Raw genomic sequence first — 21,355 nt, 5'->3', positions numbered from 1 at the left:
ATTTACTGAGTATGCCCGCAAGAAAATGAATCTCAGGGTTGTCTATATATGCAGTTTGATAATAAATTTACTTTGAACTTTGACGTTAATGATATAGGCATGCGTTATACGAAATAAAACATCTACTACAGTATATTATAGTACGAACCAATTTCCCCCGGGATCAATAAAGTAAGACTATGACTAACTCTTAACTATTTTAGTTCTGAAACATTAACTCTCTCTCCCCCACAGCTGCTGCCCGATCATCTGAGTACTTCCAGCACTCTTTTTTTCTTTCAGATGACTTATTGTTTGGAATTTTGCCTTTCAGACTAAACACTGCCCTAGCGGAGGGCCGACCAACTCTCTAGGCCACAGCACCATAGCTACCTTCCTCCCATTGACAATAGAACAAGAGCCGAATACCATGGCAACGCGCAGTGATGTCAATCTACTGCGCCAAGGAGGACGGCAACTGGTTGGTGACGCCTGGTTATTACGTCGCTCGGAAGCTCCTGAGATGGCGGCGGCTTGTGAGGTGAGCGTCGGGGGAAGGTGGTCCGGAATTTAGGCTTCATCACGGGCTTTACGAACGAGACTGTGTGCCTTTGTTACCGGTGAGCGGCGGGGCGGAGAAGTTCAGCCGTCAGAGCTCAGAAGCGTTTAGTATCGCGTTAAACCTCCCTCAGCTGTTAGGCCGAATAAATGTGAACTGTTCGCCAGGGTGCGATGGAAGAAAAACATTGCCGTGGTTTGTAAACCAAGCGAGGATGCCTGAAGAAAATGGGCTTGAATGTTAATTGCAGCAGTGCTTCATTTTGCAATAACATAGTCGGTGCGCCCAGATATAAATAGGAAATCAGAGAAGAAATTTTAACACATTTGGCTTGTATCTTATCAGCTTATTTTTCTTAAACCCATCACCCCTACTGGGGCTGACAGCAAGCAGCTCGACGGAATCCTCTATTCTGGACCAGCCTTTCAAATTGTCCCCTTGGTGCCGCCCATCTTCAAAGATCCTTCCTCTCCCAGGAATGAGACCTTTGGCGTTTCTGTGGGGCTGTGTTTTTACGGGATGGGCTTGCTAGCCCCATGCACAACCCTCCCCTCTTTCGCAGCCGGGCTTGGGACCGTCCGTTTCAAACAACTCCTCAGCTGAACCTCACCTTCCAGCATTAGGCATGTAGAGTTATGATCTTTCTGTGATTCTCGTCACACTTTGTAATTGCTCGACACCAACTCCCATGTATGTAATGTTGTAAAACGTTCCATGGTAGGATGATGGTGTAATTTGACTATTTTTGCCATGAAACCAAACAAGGGGAAATTAGGGCAATGATCAAGTTCAATCGCAGGCTTATTGTCGTAGGCATGGAATTAATGTCATGAAAATTAGGTGAAAGTCAAGCATTAAGCAAAGAGGAAAAAATACAAAACCTGGCTTTAGTAGATGGGGAAATTCCAGAAGTTAGGAATTTAAATGGTTATGAACCGAACAGTGAATGTTGAAGGGAAAGATGTGGGTTATGGAGTGAGATAAAGAAGAAATAGTGTGAGGTAGTTGTTAGTTGGGAGTTGACAGTGCATCAGAACCCCCTTCCCCAGGACCATGCTGAAGGAACATAGAGTTCTCAGATAGTCATACGGCAGGAGTTAGAAACATTAAATAATTCAAGGGTTTAAGCAAAAGGTTGAAAATGGATTGGTATCAATTCTGAGTCACTGGATGCTCACGTGATTGAAATGATATGGCTTACTGTGCAGGCTACATCGCAGGATTCATGATTATCAATGTTCAAAGTTCAAAGTAAATTTTATTGTCAAAGTACGTGTATGTCACCATATACAACCCTGAGATTCATTTACCTGTGGGCACATTAAGCAAATCTATAAAAGAGAAATCAGTGAAAGATTAACCAGAGTGCAGAAGGTGACAAGCTGTACAAATACAAATGTAAATAGCAATAACTAACAAGAACATGAGATAAAGAGTCTTTAAAGTGAGATCATTGGTTGTGGGAACATTTCAGTGATGGGGCAAGTGAGTGTAGTTATCCCCTTTTATTCAAGAGCGTGATGGTTGAAAGGTAGTAACTGTTCTTGAACCTGGTGGTGCGAGTCCTGAGACTCCTGTACCTTCTACCTGATGGCAGCGGCGAGAAAAGTGCATGGCTTGGGTGGTGGGGATCTCTGACGATGGATACTGCCTTCCTACACCCCCCTACAACAACGTTTCGTGTAGATGTGCTCAGTAGTTGGGAGGCCTTTACCTGTGATGTATAAGGCAGAATCCACTACCTTTTGAGGCTAGAAGAACATTGGAAGAGCTTTGCATAAAGGTACTGAAAGGACAGCTTAAGATTTTGGCAGCGCATAACCTGAGGTAGGGAAATGGACGGGCGAAGTTACAGTGGTAGGTAGATCTTCATGATGGAGAGGAAATTGAGCCAAAAATGGATGTCATTCTGGCTGGCGGGTTGCAAATATCCCTGTTCAGACTGAGCGGTGGCCAGGGAGAAGATGGAGTTGGTGATGAAAATGTAGTTTGTGCAAGCTGGCAATAATTGAAACGCTGCAAATAGAATATCAAATGTCTGTATTGAGGCAGCTGAAAGCTGTGACAAGCAAAAAAAAAGTATATTCTTTCCAATCAATATGCAGAATTGTTAATTGCTGAGTGTATTAGTTAAAATATTAAGTGTCAATATATTACTATAATATATTCATATTCTATTATATTAATAGAAAAAGGTAAAGTTCCTCCCAGCGCCTTGTTTGGCGCATCGGGTGGCAACTTTGCCATTTTCTTTAGCGTTGTCTGTTTTATGAAGCGGGGTTGCTAGCTCGATGCTCAACCCATCAGGGATGGAAAGCGTGCAGGGAGCTGGCTGGATTCGAACCCGAGATCTCTTGTTCCGAAGTCCGGGTGCGCATACCACTACACCACCGGCAATTGATATTCTAACTTATTTCAATATCCTGTTCAGAAAGTAAACTAAAACACCTAATTGTTTTAAGAGTAGAAAGATATTTTTAAACATTTTAAAAACCCACAAAGTTAATGCTGAAGGGCTGTAACTGTATGCTTGTAAATATTTCAGAATCAGGTTTAATATCACTGGCATATGTCATGAAATTTGTTATCTTTGTGACAACAGTACAATGCAATACATAATAATAGAGAAAAGCTGTGAGATAATAAATAGTGCAAAAATACAAAGTTTTTTAAAAAGTAGTGAGGTAGTGTTCATGTGTTCAATATCCATTCAGAAATTGGAGAGCAGAGGGGAAGAAGCTGTTCCTGAATCATCAGGGTTCAGGGTTCTGTATCCCTCCTGATGGTAGCAATGAGAACAGGGCATCAAATGAGTGATGGGGACCAGGGGAACCAGTGCCAGGGAAATTATAATTGGGTCCATCATATTGTTAAAACATGTACCCAGAAACTCATCCATCCCACCTTTGAAACTCTTTCCAGCCCTCAAAAAGCCTTCAATCCCCAGCTGTGGCATTCTATTAAACCTTGTCCAAATTAATGACAGACCCTATCTCCATCTAAACCTACTTTTAAAAAAAATTCTGTCATGCCATCAGATCTGAAGCCTTCTTCCCTCAACTTCCCTCCATAGTTCAGCAGCTCGATTCTATGAGTTCCTTCTTTCAGTAAACACTTAGTTCATGCTCATAGTCTCCTCTACATCAAAACATGCAAAGTAATTCTCATTTTGAGAAATAAATTTGAACATATAAGAATTTCATTTTCTTTTGACAACCACAGGAGCAGGATGCCCCTTGCAGCAGTGCAGAGGGTGAGACCTCAGCTGCACAGAAACGGGAAGAAAGACTGAAGAGATTCCGTGATCTCCATCTTAAGAGGGTGAGAAATATTTATCCTGTTGAACATTCTAAAGGCGGACTGCAGTAGTACCAGATTCATTGAGAATTCTTGAATTTATGACTGGTTATTTATTTGCAGAATGAATCTCGGAAATTGAACCACCAAGCAGTGACAGAAGAGGACAGGCTGTTGAAACTTCCGGCCAACTGGGAGGCCAAAAAAGCACGACTGGAATGGGAGCTAAAGGTGGAAGAGAAAAAAAAGGTACTTGAATTATTTTATAAAAGTTGATTCCAGAGCTCACTGTAAAACATTTAGGATTCAGAAATAAGATTTCTGAAATAAAATGAAGTTAGTAGCCCTTTGTCTTAAGCTGTAAAACACTCTGCATTTCTGTAATTGGACAATATAATTCATCATCATCATTATCTGCCATGCCATATGTCATGGGCGATCATGGTCTATGATCGTGATTGCTCTGGGCAAATTTTTCCACAGAAGTGGTTTGCCATTGCCTTCTTTGGGGTAGTGTCTTTACAAGATGGGTGACCCCAGCCAATATCAATACTCTTCAGAGGTTGTCTGCCTGGCGTCAGTAGTCACATAACCAGAACTTGTGATAGGCACCGGCTGCTCATATGACCATCCACCACTTGCTCCCATGGCTTCACATGACCTTGATCCGGGGGGTGGGGGTGTGCTAAGCAGGTGCTACACCTTTCCTAAGGGTGACCTGCAGGCTAGCAGAGGGAAGGAGCACCTTACACCTCCTTGGTAGAGGCATATCACCACCCCACCACCCAAGCAATATCAGTACCTCTGAAATATATCTTTTATAAATTATGCAGATTTTCTGTTGAAGTAATCAGTAAGATATTTTGTTCATCCATTATTTAAATCTTAAATGTTACGCAAAAGTTTAAAGATTCAAAAGAATTAGCAAGTCACCATTATTTGCAACATGCTTGTTGATGCAGTAATGACGGTGCTGAGCAAGGACACAGCAATACATGTGGATGAGTGCACAATGCTGGAGGAACTCAGCAGAGCAGGCAACATCTATGGAGGAAAATGAACTGTCAACGTTCTGGGCCAAGGCCCTTCATTAGCACCATGAAGAAATCCAGAATAAAGTTGTTGATACAGATTTCCAGCATCTACAGTCTCTCTTTTGCTTCATAATATATCTCTTCTGCTTAGTCTAAAAATAAGGTGGTTTTGAATTTTCTATCACTCTGAGCTCATTAGAGATTGATGTTTCATTGCATTAGCTGGGATGGGGGGAGGGTTATGTTCTTCTACAGCTGGCAGAATTTGGATGTGGTATTTTGGATAAGATACTGCCCAGAAGGTGGCAATGGCAAACCAGTTCTTTAGAAAACTATGCCAAGAACAATCACGGTTATGGAAAGTCCGTGATCACTCATGTCATAGGACATGGCACATAATGAACGAATGATTACACAAAAGCTGCAGATTATTATTACATTTCCCTGAAGACTGGGGAAACATTCTTTATTAGCGTAGTTTCTAGGATTTACAGATGAATATTTCAATCACAAAATGACTCCCTACATTTGCTTGTATAGTTTTGACTTTAGTTCAAAGAAATTCTGAGTTCTGAAGCTCCAGGTGCAATATCTGGGGGACACAAAGGCACTGGAGCACAATTGGAGATTTTCAACCTGTGGAAACCATACTTCTTTAGGAATTGGATTGGCTATGCTATATTTTTCTTCTGAGCTCACCAGGTATTTTGCCGTTGGATTTTCCTGTCTTACTATTTGCAAAAATAGGAAACCTTGATGTGTAGTTGAGTGCTTTAGTTCAACATCTCGTAGAATACGAGACACCAGGATGTTTATAATAGATCCAGTATATAGGTAACAGGCAACAATTGTATTTGATGTACTTCCAATAAACTGAATTCTAGAGCAGAAGTAAAAGTAGCAAGGCAGAATCTATTGGAGATAGGCAGCAAGGAGCTGTGGAAGAGTTAATAGGCTATGGTGATGAAGCCCTGTGCTCCACAACTAGCTGTGTCTCTAGTCAAACTCTTTCAGTGAGTTGCATCACAACACAAGGCACAAAAAGTAGTGCAGTGAAATACTTTGCACTTGCGTGGATGAGTGCAGTGCTCGGGACCATTCAGGACAAAGCGGTCACTTTAATTGGTAACCCGTGCACCACCCTAAGTGTTCATACCTTCCATCAGTAGCACGCATTGTCAGTAGTTTGTACCATTTCTAAATGCATCACAGTCCGTTGGACTGCTCCGACGGTACCATCCAAGCCCATGGCCTCTGCCGTCCAAGGAGAACAAGTATCTCTGCGCGTGTACACCACTTGGAATGTAGGAGCTTTCCTTCAACTTCTCTGGATCCATGTTCTGTCATTCCCTTCCCAACAGCACCATCAACAGAGGCACTCTCTTCACGAACTGCAGCTCAGATATACCCACTTGCAAACAAATGAGATTTAAGTACCATCCTTCTTGGTATTGCGAAGAGGAAATATAATTTTGTTTAAAATCTAACCTTGCAGCATCTCTTTCAGCAAAGCATAAAATTAAATTAAAATCATTTGAATCAACAGGGAAAGTCCAGTCTAGCATTTGAATGTAATTTTATGTATATATTTGTCCTTATAATTTATTGCAACATACAACACTGTGCAAAAGACAGGCGTATATACGGTATATGTAGCTAGGGTGTCTAAGGCTTTTGCACAGGACTGTAGTGATTTTATGTATTACACTGCACTACTGTTGCATAAAGAAATCAAATTTCATGACAAATGTGAGTGATGACAAACCTGATTCTGATATGGGTCTCTACCACGGACTGAGAGTGGGAAGAGGACAGGGAGAGGAGAATCACACTTGGGAAAAGGGAAGGGAGAGAGAAGCACCACACCAGAGAGACATTCTTTAATGATCAATACAGCAATTGTTTGGAATCAAATGCCTGGTGTTTCAGAGCTGGGTGTGTCTGCACTCGTATCAAACCGCCGCCCTGGCACTCCTCTGCCATCTGTCCCACACCCCTCCCGGGACTCTACCTTCACCATCGCTATCATCCTTTGCTCCAGATTTACTCTGTGTGTGTGTGTGTGTGTGTGTGTGTGTGTGTGTGTGTATGTGTGTGTGTGTGTTTATGGTTGTTTGTTTTGCACAGTACTGTATTTGCATCTTGGAGTAACTGAGCCTGAGGATATTGTGTATTACAATTATGGGATTGTTATTTAGTTTCTTCTTAACCTTGTAGGAGTGTCGGGAAAAGGGTGAAGATTATGAACGAGTTAAGCTTTTAGAAATTAGTGCTGATGATGCAGAGCGGTGGGAGCGAAAGAAAAAGAAGAAAAATGCAGATCCTGGGTTTTCAGGTATTTGGTCTATTTAATGTCACACAACTGCTAGAAACTCAATAAATACCTGTCTAGCATTGGTCAGTTGGGTCACGGTGTTAAATCTAGTTCATTATGTCTGAATTAGCCTGTCACTTATGTGGTTAGAAGTGTGGGTGAGGTAAGGGGATTATGGCTGCGTGTTCTTGGCCACCATCTCTAAACAGCATGTTCCAAAAGATCAAGTGTAATCAGAAAGGTCAGATTGGAATGCATTGCTATATGCCAGAAGGCAGCTTACTGGTTCGCAGCTATTCCATCTGATTTAAAAGTTGGTTGTTACACCTAAGGGGGAGGGAAAAAGTAATCCCACTAATTGCATCTTCCTCAAGGTTTTGACTTTTAGAGCCATGGTTTCTGATATGATCTATTTGAGTGAATTCTTCCAGACACTGAATGAATCCTAGCGTAACTCTTGTGTTTACTGAATAGAGGCTACGGGTTAGAATCAGAATTAGAAACCCTGTCTGTTTTTGTTTTCCGCTGACTCCATCCATGCATAGACACTGGAATGCTTTTATCTTAAGTAGTATTTTTGCCAAGACCACATTTTCACAGATAAAAATAAAGAATATTCTTGTTTAATGTATACATGCTTTAGAATGGTGGTGAATATTGGTTGAGGCATTTGATGTTGCGGTGTTTGCCAAGCTTGGCAATTAGCTTGCAGGCAAGGTGACATCCTCCACTGTGTCCCAGTTAAAAGTGGTGTCCTTCTCGATCTTCATGTACTGAGAGCACTTTAACTGGGACACTGTGGAGGTCCTGATGCTGGCAAACGCAAAGCAGGCACAGGAATTTTTTAGAAGTGTGGTTCTCTTCTGATAACTCTGCAAACAGCAGGCCGCACGGCACAGCAGCAGCGGCCTTTCGGATCTGGTGTTACTTTAATTTTTTAATTCAATTTTAAGGCACAGTTTTTGATCAGGGCACATGGATAACAGAGCAACTATCTACCATCGCCAGATGCTGCTACAGTACAGAGATCATCCAAAAACAAACCTTCATGAAGATCTGCTGGTTAAGTTATGCGACCTCAGCTTGCTGAGGGGATCGAGCCTACAGTCCTCGGAGTCGCCTGATGCTGGTGGCCGGAGGTGGGGACGTCGTAAGTGGAAGCGAGGCGAGCGGGCAGGAGCCGGCCAGCTCTCCCGTCCATTCTGCTCTCCAGTGTCCGCTCCCTGGACAATAAATTGGACTACATCCGACTCCAACGAAATACTCGGCGTGAGTACAGAGTCTGCTGTGCGTATGTTTTCACGGAAACGTGGCTCACCGACGGAATCCCGGATGCCGCCATTCAGCTGGATGGGCTCGTCTTGTTTCAAGCGGACAGAGATGCAGCTCTCTCCGGTAAGACTCGCAGCGGTGGCTTGTGTGTTTACATCAATACGGAATGGTGCAAGAACTCTGTGCTGGTTTCAAGCCACTGCTCATCGCTAGTGGAGTTTGTGACTGTTAGATGCAGACCATTTTATTTGCCACGGGAATTCACCACTGTCCTTATAGTCGGTGTCTACATTCCCCCCAGCGCTAATGCTACGGAGGCGCTCTGTGAACTATATGGGGTTATTAGCGAACTGCAGAACGCACACCCTGATGGACTGTTTATTGTCGCCGGAGATTTTAACCACACAAACCTTAAGTCAGTGCTCCCCAGATTCCATCAGAACGTGGACTTTGCAACGAGAGGGGAGAATGCGTTGGACCTTGTTTACACAAACATTCCTGACACGTACCGGGCGGAGCCCTGCCCCCACCTCGGTAACTCAGACCACATCTCTGTTATGCTAATCCCAGCATACAGACCGCCCGTCAGGTGCTCCAGACCAGCTCAGAAGCAGGTAGAAACCTGGCCAGCAGGAGCCATCTCTGCTCTTCAAGACTGCTTTGAGCACATTGACTGGCACATGTTCAGGGAGGCTGCAACCGATGGCAACTCTACCAGTTTAGAGGAGTACACGGCATCAGTGACTAGCTACATCAGCAAGTGCATCGATGATGTCGCTGTGGCCAAGACCATCACTACACGCGCTAACCAGAAGCCATGGATGACCGCGGAGGTGCGTGCGCTGCTGAGGACCCGTGACTCCGCCTTCAGAGCAGGCGACAAGGCAGCCCTAACACCAGCGAGGGCCAAACTGTCCCGGGCCATCAGAGTGGCAAAGCGTGCACACACCCAGCGAATCCACAGACACTTCCAGGACAGCGACGCATGTGGAAGGGCATTCAGGACATCACCATCTACAGGATAACATCACCTGCCTGTGCTGGTGATGCCTCCCTCCCAGATGCATTAAGCAACTTCTGCACTCGTTTTAAGGCAGAAAATGACGTGGCGATGAGGAAGACCACCCCTCCTCCAAATGACTAGGTGCTGTGTCTTACCGTGGCTGATGTGAGGAGAGCCCTGTATAAGGTCAACCCACGGAAGGCTGCTGGACCAGACAATATTCCTGGCAGAGTGCTTAGAGGATGTGCAGACCAGCTGGCAGAGATTCTCACTGACATCTTCAACATCTCCCTGAGCAGCGCCGTCATTCCTACGTGCTTCAAGGCCGCCACTATTGTCCCCGTGCCGAAGAAGTCTTCAGTGTCCTGCCTCAACGACTACCATCCCGTTGCACTCACATCCATCATCATGAAGTGTTTTGAGAGGCTCGTCATGAGGCACGTCAAGACCCTGCTGCTCCCCTCAATGGACCGCTGCAGTTCGCGTATCGTCCCAACCGTTCAACAGACGACACCACTGCCATCACCCTTCACCTGGCCCTAACCCACCTGGACAAAAAAGACACGTATGTTCGAATGCTGTTCAGAGACTTCAGTTCAGCATTCAACACAATCATTCCTCAGAAACTGATTGGAAAGCTGAGCTTACTGGGCCTGAACCCTCTGCAACTGGATCCTAGACTTCCTGACTGGGAGACCTCAGTCAGTCCGGTTCGGAAGCAGCATCTCCAAAACCATCACACTGAGCACGGGGCCCCCCCTGGGCTGTGTGCTCAGTCCACTGCTGTTCACTCTGCTGACCCACGACTGTGCTGCTACACACATCTCGAACCACATCAAGCTCGCCGATGACACGACCGTGGTGGGTCTCATCAGCAAGAACAATGAGTCAACATACAGAGAGGAGGCGCAGCGGCTAATGGAGTGGTGCAGAGCCAACAACCTGTCTCTGAATGTGAACAAAACAAAAGAAATGGTTATTGACTTCAGGAGGACACAGAGTGACCACTCTCTGCTGAACATCAATGACTCCTCCGTAGAGATCATTAACAGCACCATATTTCTTGGTGTTCACCTGGCAGAGAATCTCATCTGGTCCCTCAACACCAGTTCCATAGCAAAGAAAGCCCAGCAGCATCTCTACTTTCTGCGAAGGCTGAGAAAAGTCTATCTTCCACCCCCCAATCCTGAGCAGCTGCATCACTGCCTGGTTCGGAAATTGCACCGTCTCGGATCGCAAGACCCTGCAGCGGATAGCGAGCTCAGCTGAGAAGATAATCGGGGCCTCCCTTCTCGCCATTACAGACATTTACACCACACGCTCCATCCGTAAAGTAAACAGCATTATGAAGGACCCCACGCACTCCTCATACAAACTCTTCTCCCTCCTGCCATCTGGCAAAAGGCACCGAAGCATTCGGGCTCTCACGACCAGACTATGTAACAGTTTCTTCCCCCAAGCTATCAGACTCCTCGATACCCAGAGCCTGGACTGACACCAACCTACTGCCCTCTACTGTGCCTATTGTCTTGTTTATTATTTATTGTAATGCCTGCACTTTATGCAGTCCTGGGTAGGTCTGTAGTCTAGTGTAGTTTTTGTGTTGTTTCATGTAGCACTACGGTCCTGGAAAACGTTGTCTTGTTTTTACTGTGTACTGTACCAGCAGTTACGACTATATCGAAATAAGACACCATCTACGAACCCTTAAAAGTAAAAAAAAAACACGAGCCAGTAGGGCTACTGAAGGGGTAGCCATTCGGACCGAGGCAAGCAAACGGGCCTATGTAAACACGAGCACTCCCAGAGAGAGACACCAACAACTGCACACTGAGTATGTCACCTCATCTTGCAAGCTAATTGCCAAGCTCGGCAAACACTGCAATGTCAAATGTACATGGTTTCTTTATAAAATGAGGAATATATTGATGTTAAGGTATTTGCTGAATGCTTTTTAATTTTGGTTTCAGACTTTGCAGCTGCTCAGTTCCGGCAGTATCAAAGACTGGTGAAGCAGATTAAACCAGATATGGAGCAATATGAGAAGCAAAAGGATGATGCGTGAGTTACTTTTAAAAATGTATTTTCAGATCTTCGTCCTCTCCTCTGTGCAAGGGTGAAAATGCAATGTGAGAGTGGTGGAGAACCGATTATTACCACTTAGTCTGCAGATGTACAATGGGAAGTTTCATAGCTACTAGCACAGGGATTATTCTGCACTTTTGAATATAGGATTGCCTTCATATACCACTTTGAATTAGGATAAAATGTCTCTCGGTACTTTGAGGTTGCTGCTCATGTTGGAATTGGTATTGATTATGCTAAATTTAGTAAACAGGTTTGTGAATATTTATCTAATAACAGTCATGATCATGTTCAGTATAATGATTAAAAAGGTACAAAGGACAAACAACAGCTAAGGTTCTAGGTTTCGGTAAGAATGACCTCCATGTACTGACTGCATTACCTTTGTCAACTGTCCATTACCTCATCAAAGAATTCTACCAAATTGGTTAAACATGATTTGTCTTCGCTGACTTGCCTTAATTAATCAATTTTCCTCCAGGTGACTTTTCATCCAGTTCCAGATCAATATTTCTAAAAGCTTTCTGACCACTGAGGTTAAAGTGACTGGCCTCCATTTCTAGGCTCATCCTTGGTCCTTATTTTGAACAAGGAAGTAACGTACAACACATAAGTTCAGCCAACTTTTCTAATGCTTCCATGCTATCAATTCTACTGTATTTGGTGTCTCAACTGTCAGCTCCTTCTTCACTAAGGCAGATGCAAGCTAATCATTTAGTACCCTAATACTGCCTTCAGCATCCATGTGCAAATTCCAGTTTGTCCTTGAAAGACCTCGTTTTCCCATGTGTTGTCCTTCATTTGTTTACATAGATTCTGGACTAGTTCCTGAGGATTGGAGGGTGGCTAATGTAACCCCACTTTTTAAAAAAGGAGGGAGAGAGAAACTGGAGAATTGTAGACCAGTTAGCCTAACATTGGTGGTGGGGAAACTGCTAGAGTCAGTTATCAAAGATGTGATAACAGCACATTTGGAAAGCGGTGAAATCATCGGACAAAGTCAGCATGGATTTGTGAAAGGAAAATCATGTCTGATGAATCTCATAGAATTTTTTGAGGATGTAACTAGTAGAGTGGATAGGGGAGAACCAGTGGATGTAGTACATTTGGATTTTCAAAAGGGTTTTGACAAGGTCCCACACAGGAGATTAGTGTGCAAACTTAAAGCACAGGGTATTGGGGGTAAGGTATTGATGTGGATAGAGAATTGGTTGGCAGACAGGAAGCAAAGAGTGGGAATAAACGGGACCTTTTCAGAATGGCAGGCAGTGACTAGTGGGGTACCGCAAGGCTCAGTGCTGGGACCCCAGTTGTTTACAATATATATTAATGACTTGGATGAGGGAATTAAATGCAACATCTCCAAGTTTGCGGATGACACGAAGCTAGGCGGCAGTGTTAGTTGTGAGGAGGATGCTAAGAGGATGCAGGGTGACTTGGATAGGTTAGGTGAGTGGGCAAATTCATGGCAGATGCAATTTAATGTGGATAAATGTGAGGTTATCCACTTTGGTGGCAAAAACAGGAAAACAGACTATTATCTGAATGGTGGCCGATTAGGAAAAGGGGAGGTGCAATGAGACCTGGGTGTCATTGTACACCAGTCATTGAAAGTGGGCATGCAGGTACAGCAGGCAGTGAAAAAGGTGAATGGTATGTGGCATTTATAGCAAGAGGATTTGAGTACAGGAGCAGGGAGCTACTACTGCAGTTGTACAAGGCCTTGGTGAGACCACACCTGGAGTATTGTGTGCAGTTTTGGTCCCCTAATCTGAGGAAGGACATCCCTGCCATAGAGGGAGTACAAAGAAGGTTCACCAGATTGATTCCTGGGATGGCAGGACTTTCATATGATGAAAGACTGGATGAACTAGGCGTATACTCATTGGAATTTAGAAGATTGAGGGGAGATCTTATTGAAACGTATAAAATCCTTAAGGGATTGGACAGGCTAGATGCAGGAAGGTTGTTCCCGATGTTGGGGAAGTCCAGAATGAGGGGTCACAGTTTGAGGATAAAGGGGGAAGAAGGCTACTTGTATTTCAAAGGACCTCACTCATCCTGGACATCACCTGTTTTCCCCTCTACCTTTTGGGAAGAGATACAGAGCATTAAGGACGAAAACAAAGAGACTCCTTAACAGCTTCTACCCACAAACAGTGAAATGTATAACACCCCCTTCCCTTCTCCTGCCCCCCTCCTAAGACGGCGGCAGCTAAATGCATCACACTTCCAGGAATGGCAGGTGTGCAATAGTCCTACCACCCCCCCCCCATCCATGTATTATTAATTTTGGACTGCACTCCTGAGGTTTTAGAGTTTACTTTATGTATATATTCTTTGTCATGCTGCAAAACGTTGAGCTGCTAAACTGCGTTTCATTCCACAACAATGACAATAAAGATCATCATCTTCTTCTTCAAACTTCTTCACACAGAGAGTGGTGAATCTGTGGAATTCTCTGCCACAGGAAACAGTTGAGGCTGGTTCATTGGCTATATTTAAGAGGGAGTTAGATATGGTCCTTGTGGCTAAAGGGATCGGGGGTATGGAGAGAAGGCAGGTACAGGGTTCTGAGTTGGATGATCAGCCATGATCATACTGAATGGCAGTGCAGGCTCGAAGGGCCGAGTAGCCTACTCCACCTATTTTCTGTGTTTCTATGTGCTGATAGAATATCTTGGGATCCGCATTTATCTTAGCAATTATCCTTTTCTCATTTTCCTTCCTCGCCTCTCAATGTATTGTCACAACCACTATGATCAGCTTGGTATTTGCCTGGACATGTTTTTTGTTGCTTTATAACCTACTGTATCTCTTTAAACATCCTGGACCTCTGGACTTGTTTGTTCTTCATTGCTCCTTTTGGGAATGTACCTCAACCATATATCAACCACCTCTTCCCTAATTGTTTTATTACAATTTTCCCAGTCACCCTTTTGTCTGTCTTACTGGGTTGATGGACTTTTGTCCTTTTGAAACTGGCCTTTGACCAATTAATTAATTTTTATTCTGGTTTGCTGTTTCGCCTTTTCTATATGTAACCTTAATTTTATGCTATTCAATAGCCATCTCCTAAACCTTTCCCGAGAGAAACCTGTACTTAACCACTTTAACCACCTCATTCCCTGGAATCAGATCCAGTCAATACCTCAGCACTGAACCCATACTCAGAAAAACAGGTGCCTGACAAAGAAGGAAATATTAAGACAGTGTCTAAATCTTAACAGCAGAGATGGAGGAATTTGGTCTAGGTGGCTGCTAAATGGGTCAAAGACGTTGGGATGAGTCAATGAAACAGAAAGCCACATTGGTAGAAGTTACATAGGTGGGGATGGTTGAGGGTACAAGTGAGTAAAGGATGAGAATTTGAAATGTTTTGGATGCAGAGGTGGCTCAGTACAAAGTAGGAACTAGTTTTATTAAGCTCATTTACAGAGGTGAAGAAGGGGAAACGTTAATAATCAAGCCTGGCAAAGGAGTCAGAGAGGGTTTCAGTAGCAGAAGGGCAAAGTACAAAGTAAATTGTATTATCAAAGTATACGTACAGTTTGTCACCATATACAATCCTGAGATTCATTTTACCGTGGGCATACTCAGCAGATCTATAGAATAGTAACTATAATAAAGTCAATGAAAAATCAACCAGCGTGCAGAAGACGACAAACTGTGCAAGTCCGAATATAAATAAATAACGAGAACATGAGATTAAGAGTCCTTAAAGTGAGGATTATTGGTTGTGGGAACATTTCAATGATGGAGCAAATGAGTGTAGTTATCTCTGAAAGGTAAGACGTGCACATATCGTCATACAATGAACACAGGAAATAGGAGCAGGAGTGGTTTGGCCATGGACTCCTCTCCACCTACCTGCCTTTTCCCCATAATCCTTAATTCCCCTACTATGCAAAAATCTATCCAATCTTGTCGTAAGTATATTTACTGAGGTAACCTCCACTACTTCGTTGGGCAGAGAATTCCACAAATTCACTACTCTCTGGGAGAAGCAGTTTTTCCTCATCTCTGTCCTAAATCTACTCCCCCGAATCTTGAGGCTATGTTGCCTAATTCTAGTCTCACCTACCAGTGGAAACAACTTTCCTGCCTCAATCTTGTATATGATTTTCATAATTTTATATGTTTCTATAAGATCTCTCATTACTATGAGGGCATTACATTAATGTTGCAGATGTGAAAGAAAAAAAACACACAAATAAAACCTGATTGTTTAGATTTCTATTTCAACTATGTACTTCACTTGATTGCTTAGCTTACAAAAAAAAAGTCCTTCATATCACAGAGCAGTTACTGATAACATTTGCATTATTGTTATTAATTTTGGGAATATAAAGCATCTTTCTTCCACGCTAAACGTTTGTTTTTATACCTGTGGATAGCGGAGAAGAGTTCTATGCCACTGCAAATAGTCTAATGCACGGCACACATGTTCCTACCAAGGAGGGAGTGGACAGACTGGTGGCAGATGTCGATAAGCAGTAAGTTTTTTTTAAATTTACATTGCCTGTTGCATGGTTCTCAGATGCACTTCACGGAGTAGGAAAATACATCTTGCAGAAGGGTGGAGTTTTACCTTCCTTTCCACACACCCTGTTAGAGACTATTGGTTACCTTGCAAAATTATAATAATGTTTTATTGGAAATTTGCTTTAATTACTTGGCTACCAATTTGAGTCAATCATTTTACAGTGATTCCTGTTCATATTAAACAGATGGATCTGTACTAGGACAAATGCTAGATAATTTCAAATAAGTTCACATTTTTAAATTGCATTCTAAAGTGCTGCTGGGGGTTAGTGACAAGTTTAGTTATAATTAGGTAGCATACCTGTTACGTGTCCTTTAGCTTGAAGAGTCACAATTTTCAAGTTATTCTGATCTAAGACCACTGAAGAATGTGCATCAAATTTCTGGACTGACCCTGCAGGACTTTTGGCTGATTCTGAATGTTGGAATTGTTTTGTGATGCCAAGAAAGTCATCCAAAACTTTGGAAGGAGCTAATTCCAACTCTTGCCTCAGTGACAGCTGTCAGGAGACAAATCCATTGAATGCATTATCTAAGTTTGCCTAGCCCAGGCAGGGAACCCAGCACAGTAGGTCTCCTTGAGTACGTTAACTGAACTGGAACAAATAAGGTTGTTCTTTTACTGTCTCATTAAGAGGTGGACTTTTTCTGAGAACTCATGCTGTAGTGAGTTTTCCTTTTTAAAGTTCTAATTACAGACACTTCAAGGGCTAAGCAAGCTGTCAGAATATACAGCTATCATACTACGCAGTATTTTTGAATTCTATGTAACTAATAGGATCAAGTGGAAATCTACATTCCTTTGGGATACTGCAGCCTCTGGTCCCCATGTATCCCTGATGTATTAAGTGAAATTAACAAATATTGAAATATTAGTGCCTAAGTACATCAGAAAAGATTTGAGGCTCCTCCGTTGGTTGGGGTCGACTTTGGATGTTGCGTCCAAGCTGCCTCCATGGTATGCAAGCCTAGGCAGTGCGATATGGAGAGCAAGCTGCTCCCCCTCTTCAGATAACTGATGAGTCCAAAGGACTGGCACAGAGACCGATACAGTTTGGCACCAGTGGCATCGTTGCCAGTGGACATTGAACTCGACGTAGAACTACCTTAGGGACTCCAGCTCTGTGGATTTTTCCTCAGGGTTCAATATGAGTGGGTATAACTGCAAGGCAGCGGAGGTTTGAGATCAGAGTTTTCCTTCTCCTACAGGAGCTTCCAGCCACGGCTGACAAGCCCCATCTGCCGAAAGCAGCTGGTTTTAAGACATCAGCAACCCGTCTATGCCCCTTCTCCTGTCAGTAGAAACAGTCCTCCAGGCTTAGTAGCTAAGCCACACGTGAAGGCCAGGTAGTGGATTCTCCAACTTCCAGTAATTCCCTCCCCCTCTCTTCCCCCATCCCAGTTTCACTCTGCCCCCTCCTCCAGCTGCCTATCACCTCCCTCATGGTGCCGTCTCCTTCTACTACCCATTGTGCTTTCTTCTGTTCCTCCTTCACCTTTCCCCTCCCCCACCCCTTGATCTTTCCCCTTACTGGTTTTTCACCTGGCACCTACCAGCCTTCTCTTTCCCACCCTCCCCCCACCTTCTTTATAGGGCCCCTGCCCCCTCCCTCTTCAGTCCTGATGAAGGGTCTCGGCCCGAAATGTTGACTGTTCGTTTCCGCAGATGCTGCCCGACCTGCTGAGTTCCTCCAGTATGTTGTGCGTGATGCTTTGACCCCAGCATCTGCAGAGTATTTTGTGTTTGTGGTGGATTTGGTTCTCAGAGGCTTCTTGAGATACACGAATTGGGAGTTTATTCGCACTAACCCCTCCCCTGGGTATAATAATCTTAAGGAACCAAGAAAAATATGGTCTTTGTCATTACCAATAACCTATTTCAAATTGGGAAGCTAACAAATTACTCGAAGTTGTGGCTACGTTGGTAGCATTCTCAAATTGGAGTCAAAAGGTTGTGGATTGAAGTTACACTGCAGACTTGAACATGAATGATATCTAGACTGATGCTTCAGTCCATTATTGTAGAAGGTTGTGCATTCAGGAATGCCATCTTGTGGGTAAGTTGGTAGTCCAAGAGTCTGACTGCCACTTTAGATATTTATTTATTTTTTAATTAGAGATAGATACGGCTCGGTAACAGGCCTGCAAGCGCAATGATCCCATGTTGCCCAGTTACACCGATGTGACCAATGAACCTACTAACCCGTATGAAACCAAAACGTCTGGAGGAACCCCACACCTTAGAGACAGCAACAGATTTGAACCCAAATCGCTAGCACTGTAATAGCGTTTCACTAACTGATACACTACAAGCGACCCCAGTTAAATGATTATTTTGTTCTGTTCATTGTGTATCTTTCAATCAACGTACAAAAACTTTGAAGCAGATTAAGAATTTCTGCCATCTGCTGTTCAGTGCATCTTTGGCTTCCACGGAGTCCAGTGCTGGCTCCAGAGCATTCTCAGTTGCACAACCAGGTGCACTTTGTATCTGGTCTCTTTAGTAGCCATGGTTAGCCTACAAGTGGAGTCAGTGACATTATTAAATGTGGCGTTTAGTTAAATATTTTCATTGTTTATTTTCTATCTGCTTTTAATCTAACATGGATTTACTAAATTTATTTCTTTACTTTTGAAAATAATCTTTTAAACTTTTAAAAGCCTCTGAATATCAGGGATATTCAAAATGACAAAAATACCCTTGAGAGCAGTGAACTTTTCATTATCATTCTCACAGCAGGATAGGTTGAAGTGTAGGATTCTCCAGCACAACCTACCTTGCTGTGTCATAGCAAGTAAGTGCAACTTCAGTTGGAGTTGTGGCTTAATTTTTTTTTGTTCCACATTCAGCAGTGATTGGCTTCAGCAAGTAATTCGTTAGGTGTAACGTGCTTTTAAATATTTTGGAGGAGATGTGACAATCACTGTGTAAATGCAAGACTTTTGTGTTGTTTGGCCATAAGCAGCAGTATAAAGTTTAAATTCCTTGTTTTCAGAATCGAGAAGCGTGCCAAGTACAGCAGACGACGCCGTTACAATGACGATGCTGATATTGATTATATTAATGAGAGAAATGCCAACTTCAATAAGAAGGCAGAACGCTTCTATGGAAAGTATACTGCAGAGATCAAGCAGAATTTGGAGCGAGGAACAGCTGTTTAATATGACACCTTCGTATGGACAACTTATGCAGAGACTAAGTTTTATACCTTTGTACTCCGTAAATCTGGTTTGCAACGAGTGCTGGAGGAACTTTCATGCAATAAGGGATCCATCACTGACTGAAGCCATGTCACATCAGTTGGATGCAACTTGCTTTTTAATTACTAATGTGATTTATATATTGTTAGGTGAATTAATATGGCTCCATGCAGTCTTTTCCTGTATTTTTGAGGAACAAATATTAGCCATTAGTAGTATCATCTCAGTTCCTTAGGTGCACATTTGTTTCTCTTAAGATTTAAGATTTACTGAGTAGAGCTGACATTTTTATCACTAAGGAGCATTTTTAAATTCAAACATGTGCCGACATATACAAGGTAGTTTTTGCTTGTTTATTTTGCAGGTTAGTAATCTGATGCATGGTTTCTGTGAAGATTTTGATCAGTTAGTAAACTGATTACTTGGATACAACACCCTGCCAAAGCAGATTTTTTTTCTAACTGTAAATACCTTGTGCAGATTGTATAGATAAAATGAGCTTCATTTAAAATGTTCCCTGTTTATGTGCTATTTACATATCTTGACATTAAAAAGTGCTCAGATTAAACTGTCTAATTTGTAATTCCATATCTGTCCAAAGCTACACCACTGGTATTGGAGACCATGATAATTACACTTCAGTTTGCACAGGGCTGGTACGTTAATCAGCACCAGCTCAAATAAATTCTCTTTTGCAGATTAGAGAAAAGCCAAAAATTGCAGAGATCAAGAGAAACACTACAAAAACAGCGACAAGCATCATTGAAGAACTTTGGGTGTAATGCAAAAAGATGAGAAGTTCAAGAAATGATAACATTGTTTGTTACATCTGTATGAGGGTGTCGAGCACCATTTTGCTAAATCTTATAACAAACAACAAATAACTCAGAATAGATCAATCATAAGTGCATTTATTTGCAGCAAGGGAAGGCTAGCAGTGTACAAGAGCTGGTGATAGCTTTGAAAAAACAGACAGCATAGTCACTCTTATACACCAGTGTGAGTTCAAGGATGGTACATTCTGTTATTCTCCTCAATTAGTGTACGTGGCATTCTTCCAATAACCAAAATCCACTTGTCTTTCTGCTGAAGGTTCATCGGCATAATGTCGCACAAACACTATTAGCAAAGCCCTCTGGTACAATACAGGCAACACACATAAAAATTGCTGGTGAGTGCAGCAGGCCAGGCAGCATCTATAGGAAGAGGTACTGTCGACGTTTCGGATGAAGGGTCTGCTGCCTGGCCTGCTGCGTTCACCAGCAATTTTTATGTGTGTTGCTTGAAGTTCCAGCATCTGCAGATTTCCTCGTGTCTGGTACAATACAGGTTCCATTTTGTTACTACAAGTAAACTACATTTCCACAAGAGATTTGCCCATTTTGAAGAATTTTCTCTTGAGCGTAAGTAACATCTGTTTATGGGTTTGCGCTTTGAAAATTGGGCTCCTAAGAAAATGCAGAGCCACCCACCACTCTGCTTCTGCATAGGGACAATTTGGGAGAATTCGTCAGCGGTAGTCTTATTTTCTTCCCTGTAGAATTACAGTTTAATTTAGAAGCCGCTTCATGAAGATTCAAATCATATGTTATCTCAAATTTCTAAAGCACCTGCCACATAAAGCCTCTGACTCACTTGAACCCTAGGCACTGCATGTCTTATAAGGCTATAACATAATCCTTAGTCTTATAGTTGTGTCCACTCAAAATGAATGCTAACATTGCAGTTGCCTTCCTTACCACTAAATCAAATCACAGGTTAACCTTTAGGGAATCTTGCACAAGGACAACTAAGTCCCTTTGCAGCTCTGTAGTGGATCTAACACAGTCCATCATGGGTACAGACCTCTATTGAACACATCTACATGGAGTGCTATCGCAGGAAAGCAGCATCCAACATCAGGGACACTCAGCACCCAGGCCATGCTCTCCTGCTGTTGGCATCAGGGAGAAGATACAGGAGCCTCAGGACCCAGACCACCAGGTTTAGGAACAGTTATTACCCTTCAACCAATAGGTTCTTGAACCAGAGGGGATATGTTCACTTACCCCATCACTGAGCTGTTC

At 43.0% G+C, this 21,355-nt stretch overlaps 1 protein-coding gene across 1 annotated transcript; it reads left to right on the top strand.

The window, feature by feature from the left end:
- Window positions 1–470: 470 nt before the first annotated feature.
- On the top strand, window positions 471–19,852 carry syf2 (SYF2 pre-mRNA-splicing factor). The gene is made up of 7 exons (XM_072247205.1): window positions 471–520; window positions 3,761–3,859; window positions 3,959–4,084; window positions 7,087–7,204; window positions 11,429–11,519; window positions 15,941–16,039; window positions 19,085–19,852. Exons 1-7 carry the CDS (start codon window positions 503–505, stop codon window positions 19,248–19,250), a joined length of 717 nt encoding a protein of 238 aa, XP_072103306.1. The 5' UTR covers window positions 471–502; the 3' UTR covers window positions 19,251–19,852.
- The last annotated feature ends 1,503 nt before the right edge of the window (window positions 19,853–21,355 follow it).

The sequence above is a fragment of the Mobula birostris genome, chromosome 30, assembly GCF_030028105.1.
Source record: "Mobula birostris isolate sMobBir1 chromosome 30, sMobBir1.hap1, whole genome shotgun sequence".
NCBI lineage: Eukaryota > Metazoa > Chordata > Chondrichthyes > Myliobatiformes > Myliobatidae > Mobula > Mobula birostris.
This window is presented reverse-complemented; position numbering and strand designations above follow the sequence as displayed.

What these genes read in the sequence shown, in the direction of transcription:
- syf2 (XM_072247205.1), top strand. An exon ending in TGCAGATCCTGGGTTTTCAG is followed by an intron (nt 7,205 to 11,428) that starts GTATTTGGTCTA and finishes TTTTGGTTTCAG; the next exon opens with ACTTTGCAGCTGCTCAGTTC. An exon ending in GTGGCAGATGTCGATAAGCA is followed by an intron (nt 16,040 to 19,084) that starts GTAAGTTTTTTT and finishes CCTTGTTTTCAG; the next exon opens with AATCGAGAAGCGTGCCAAGT.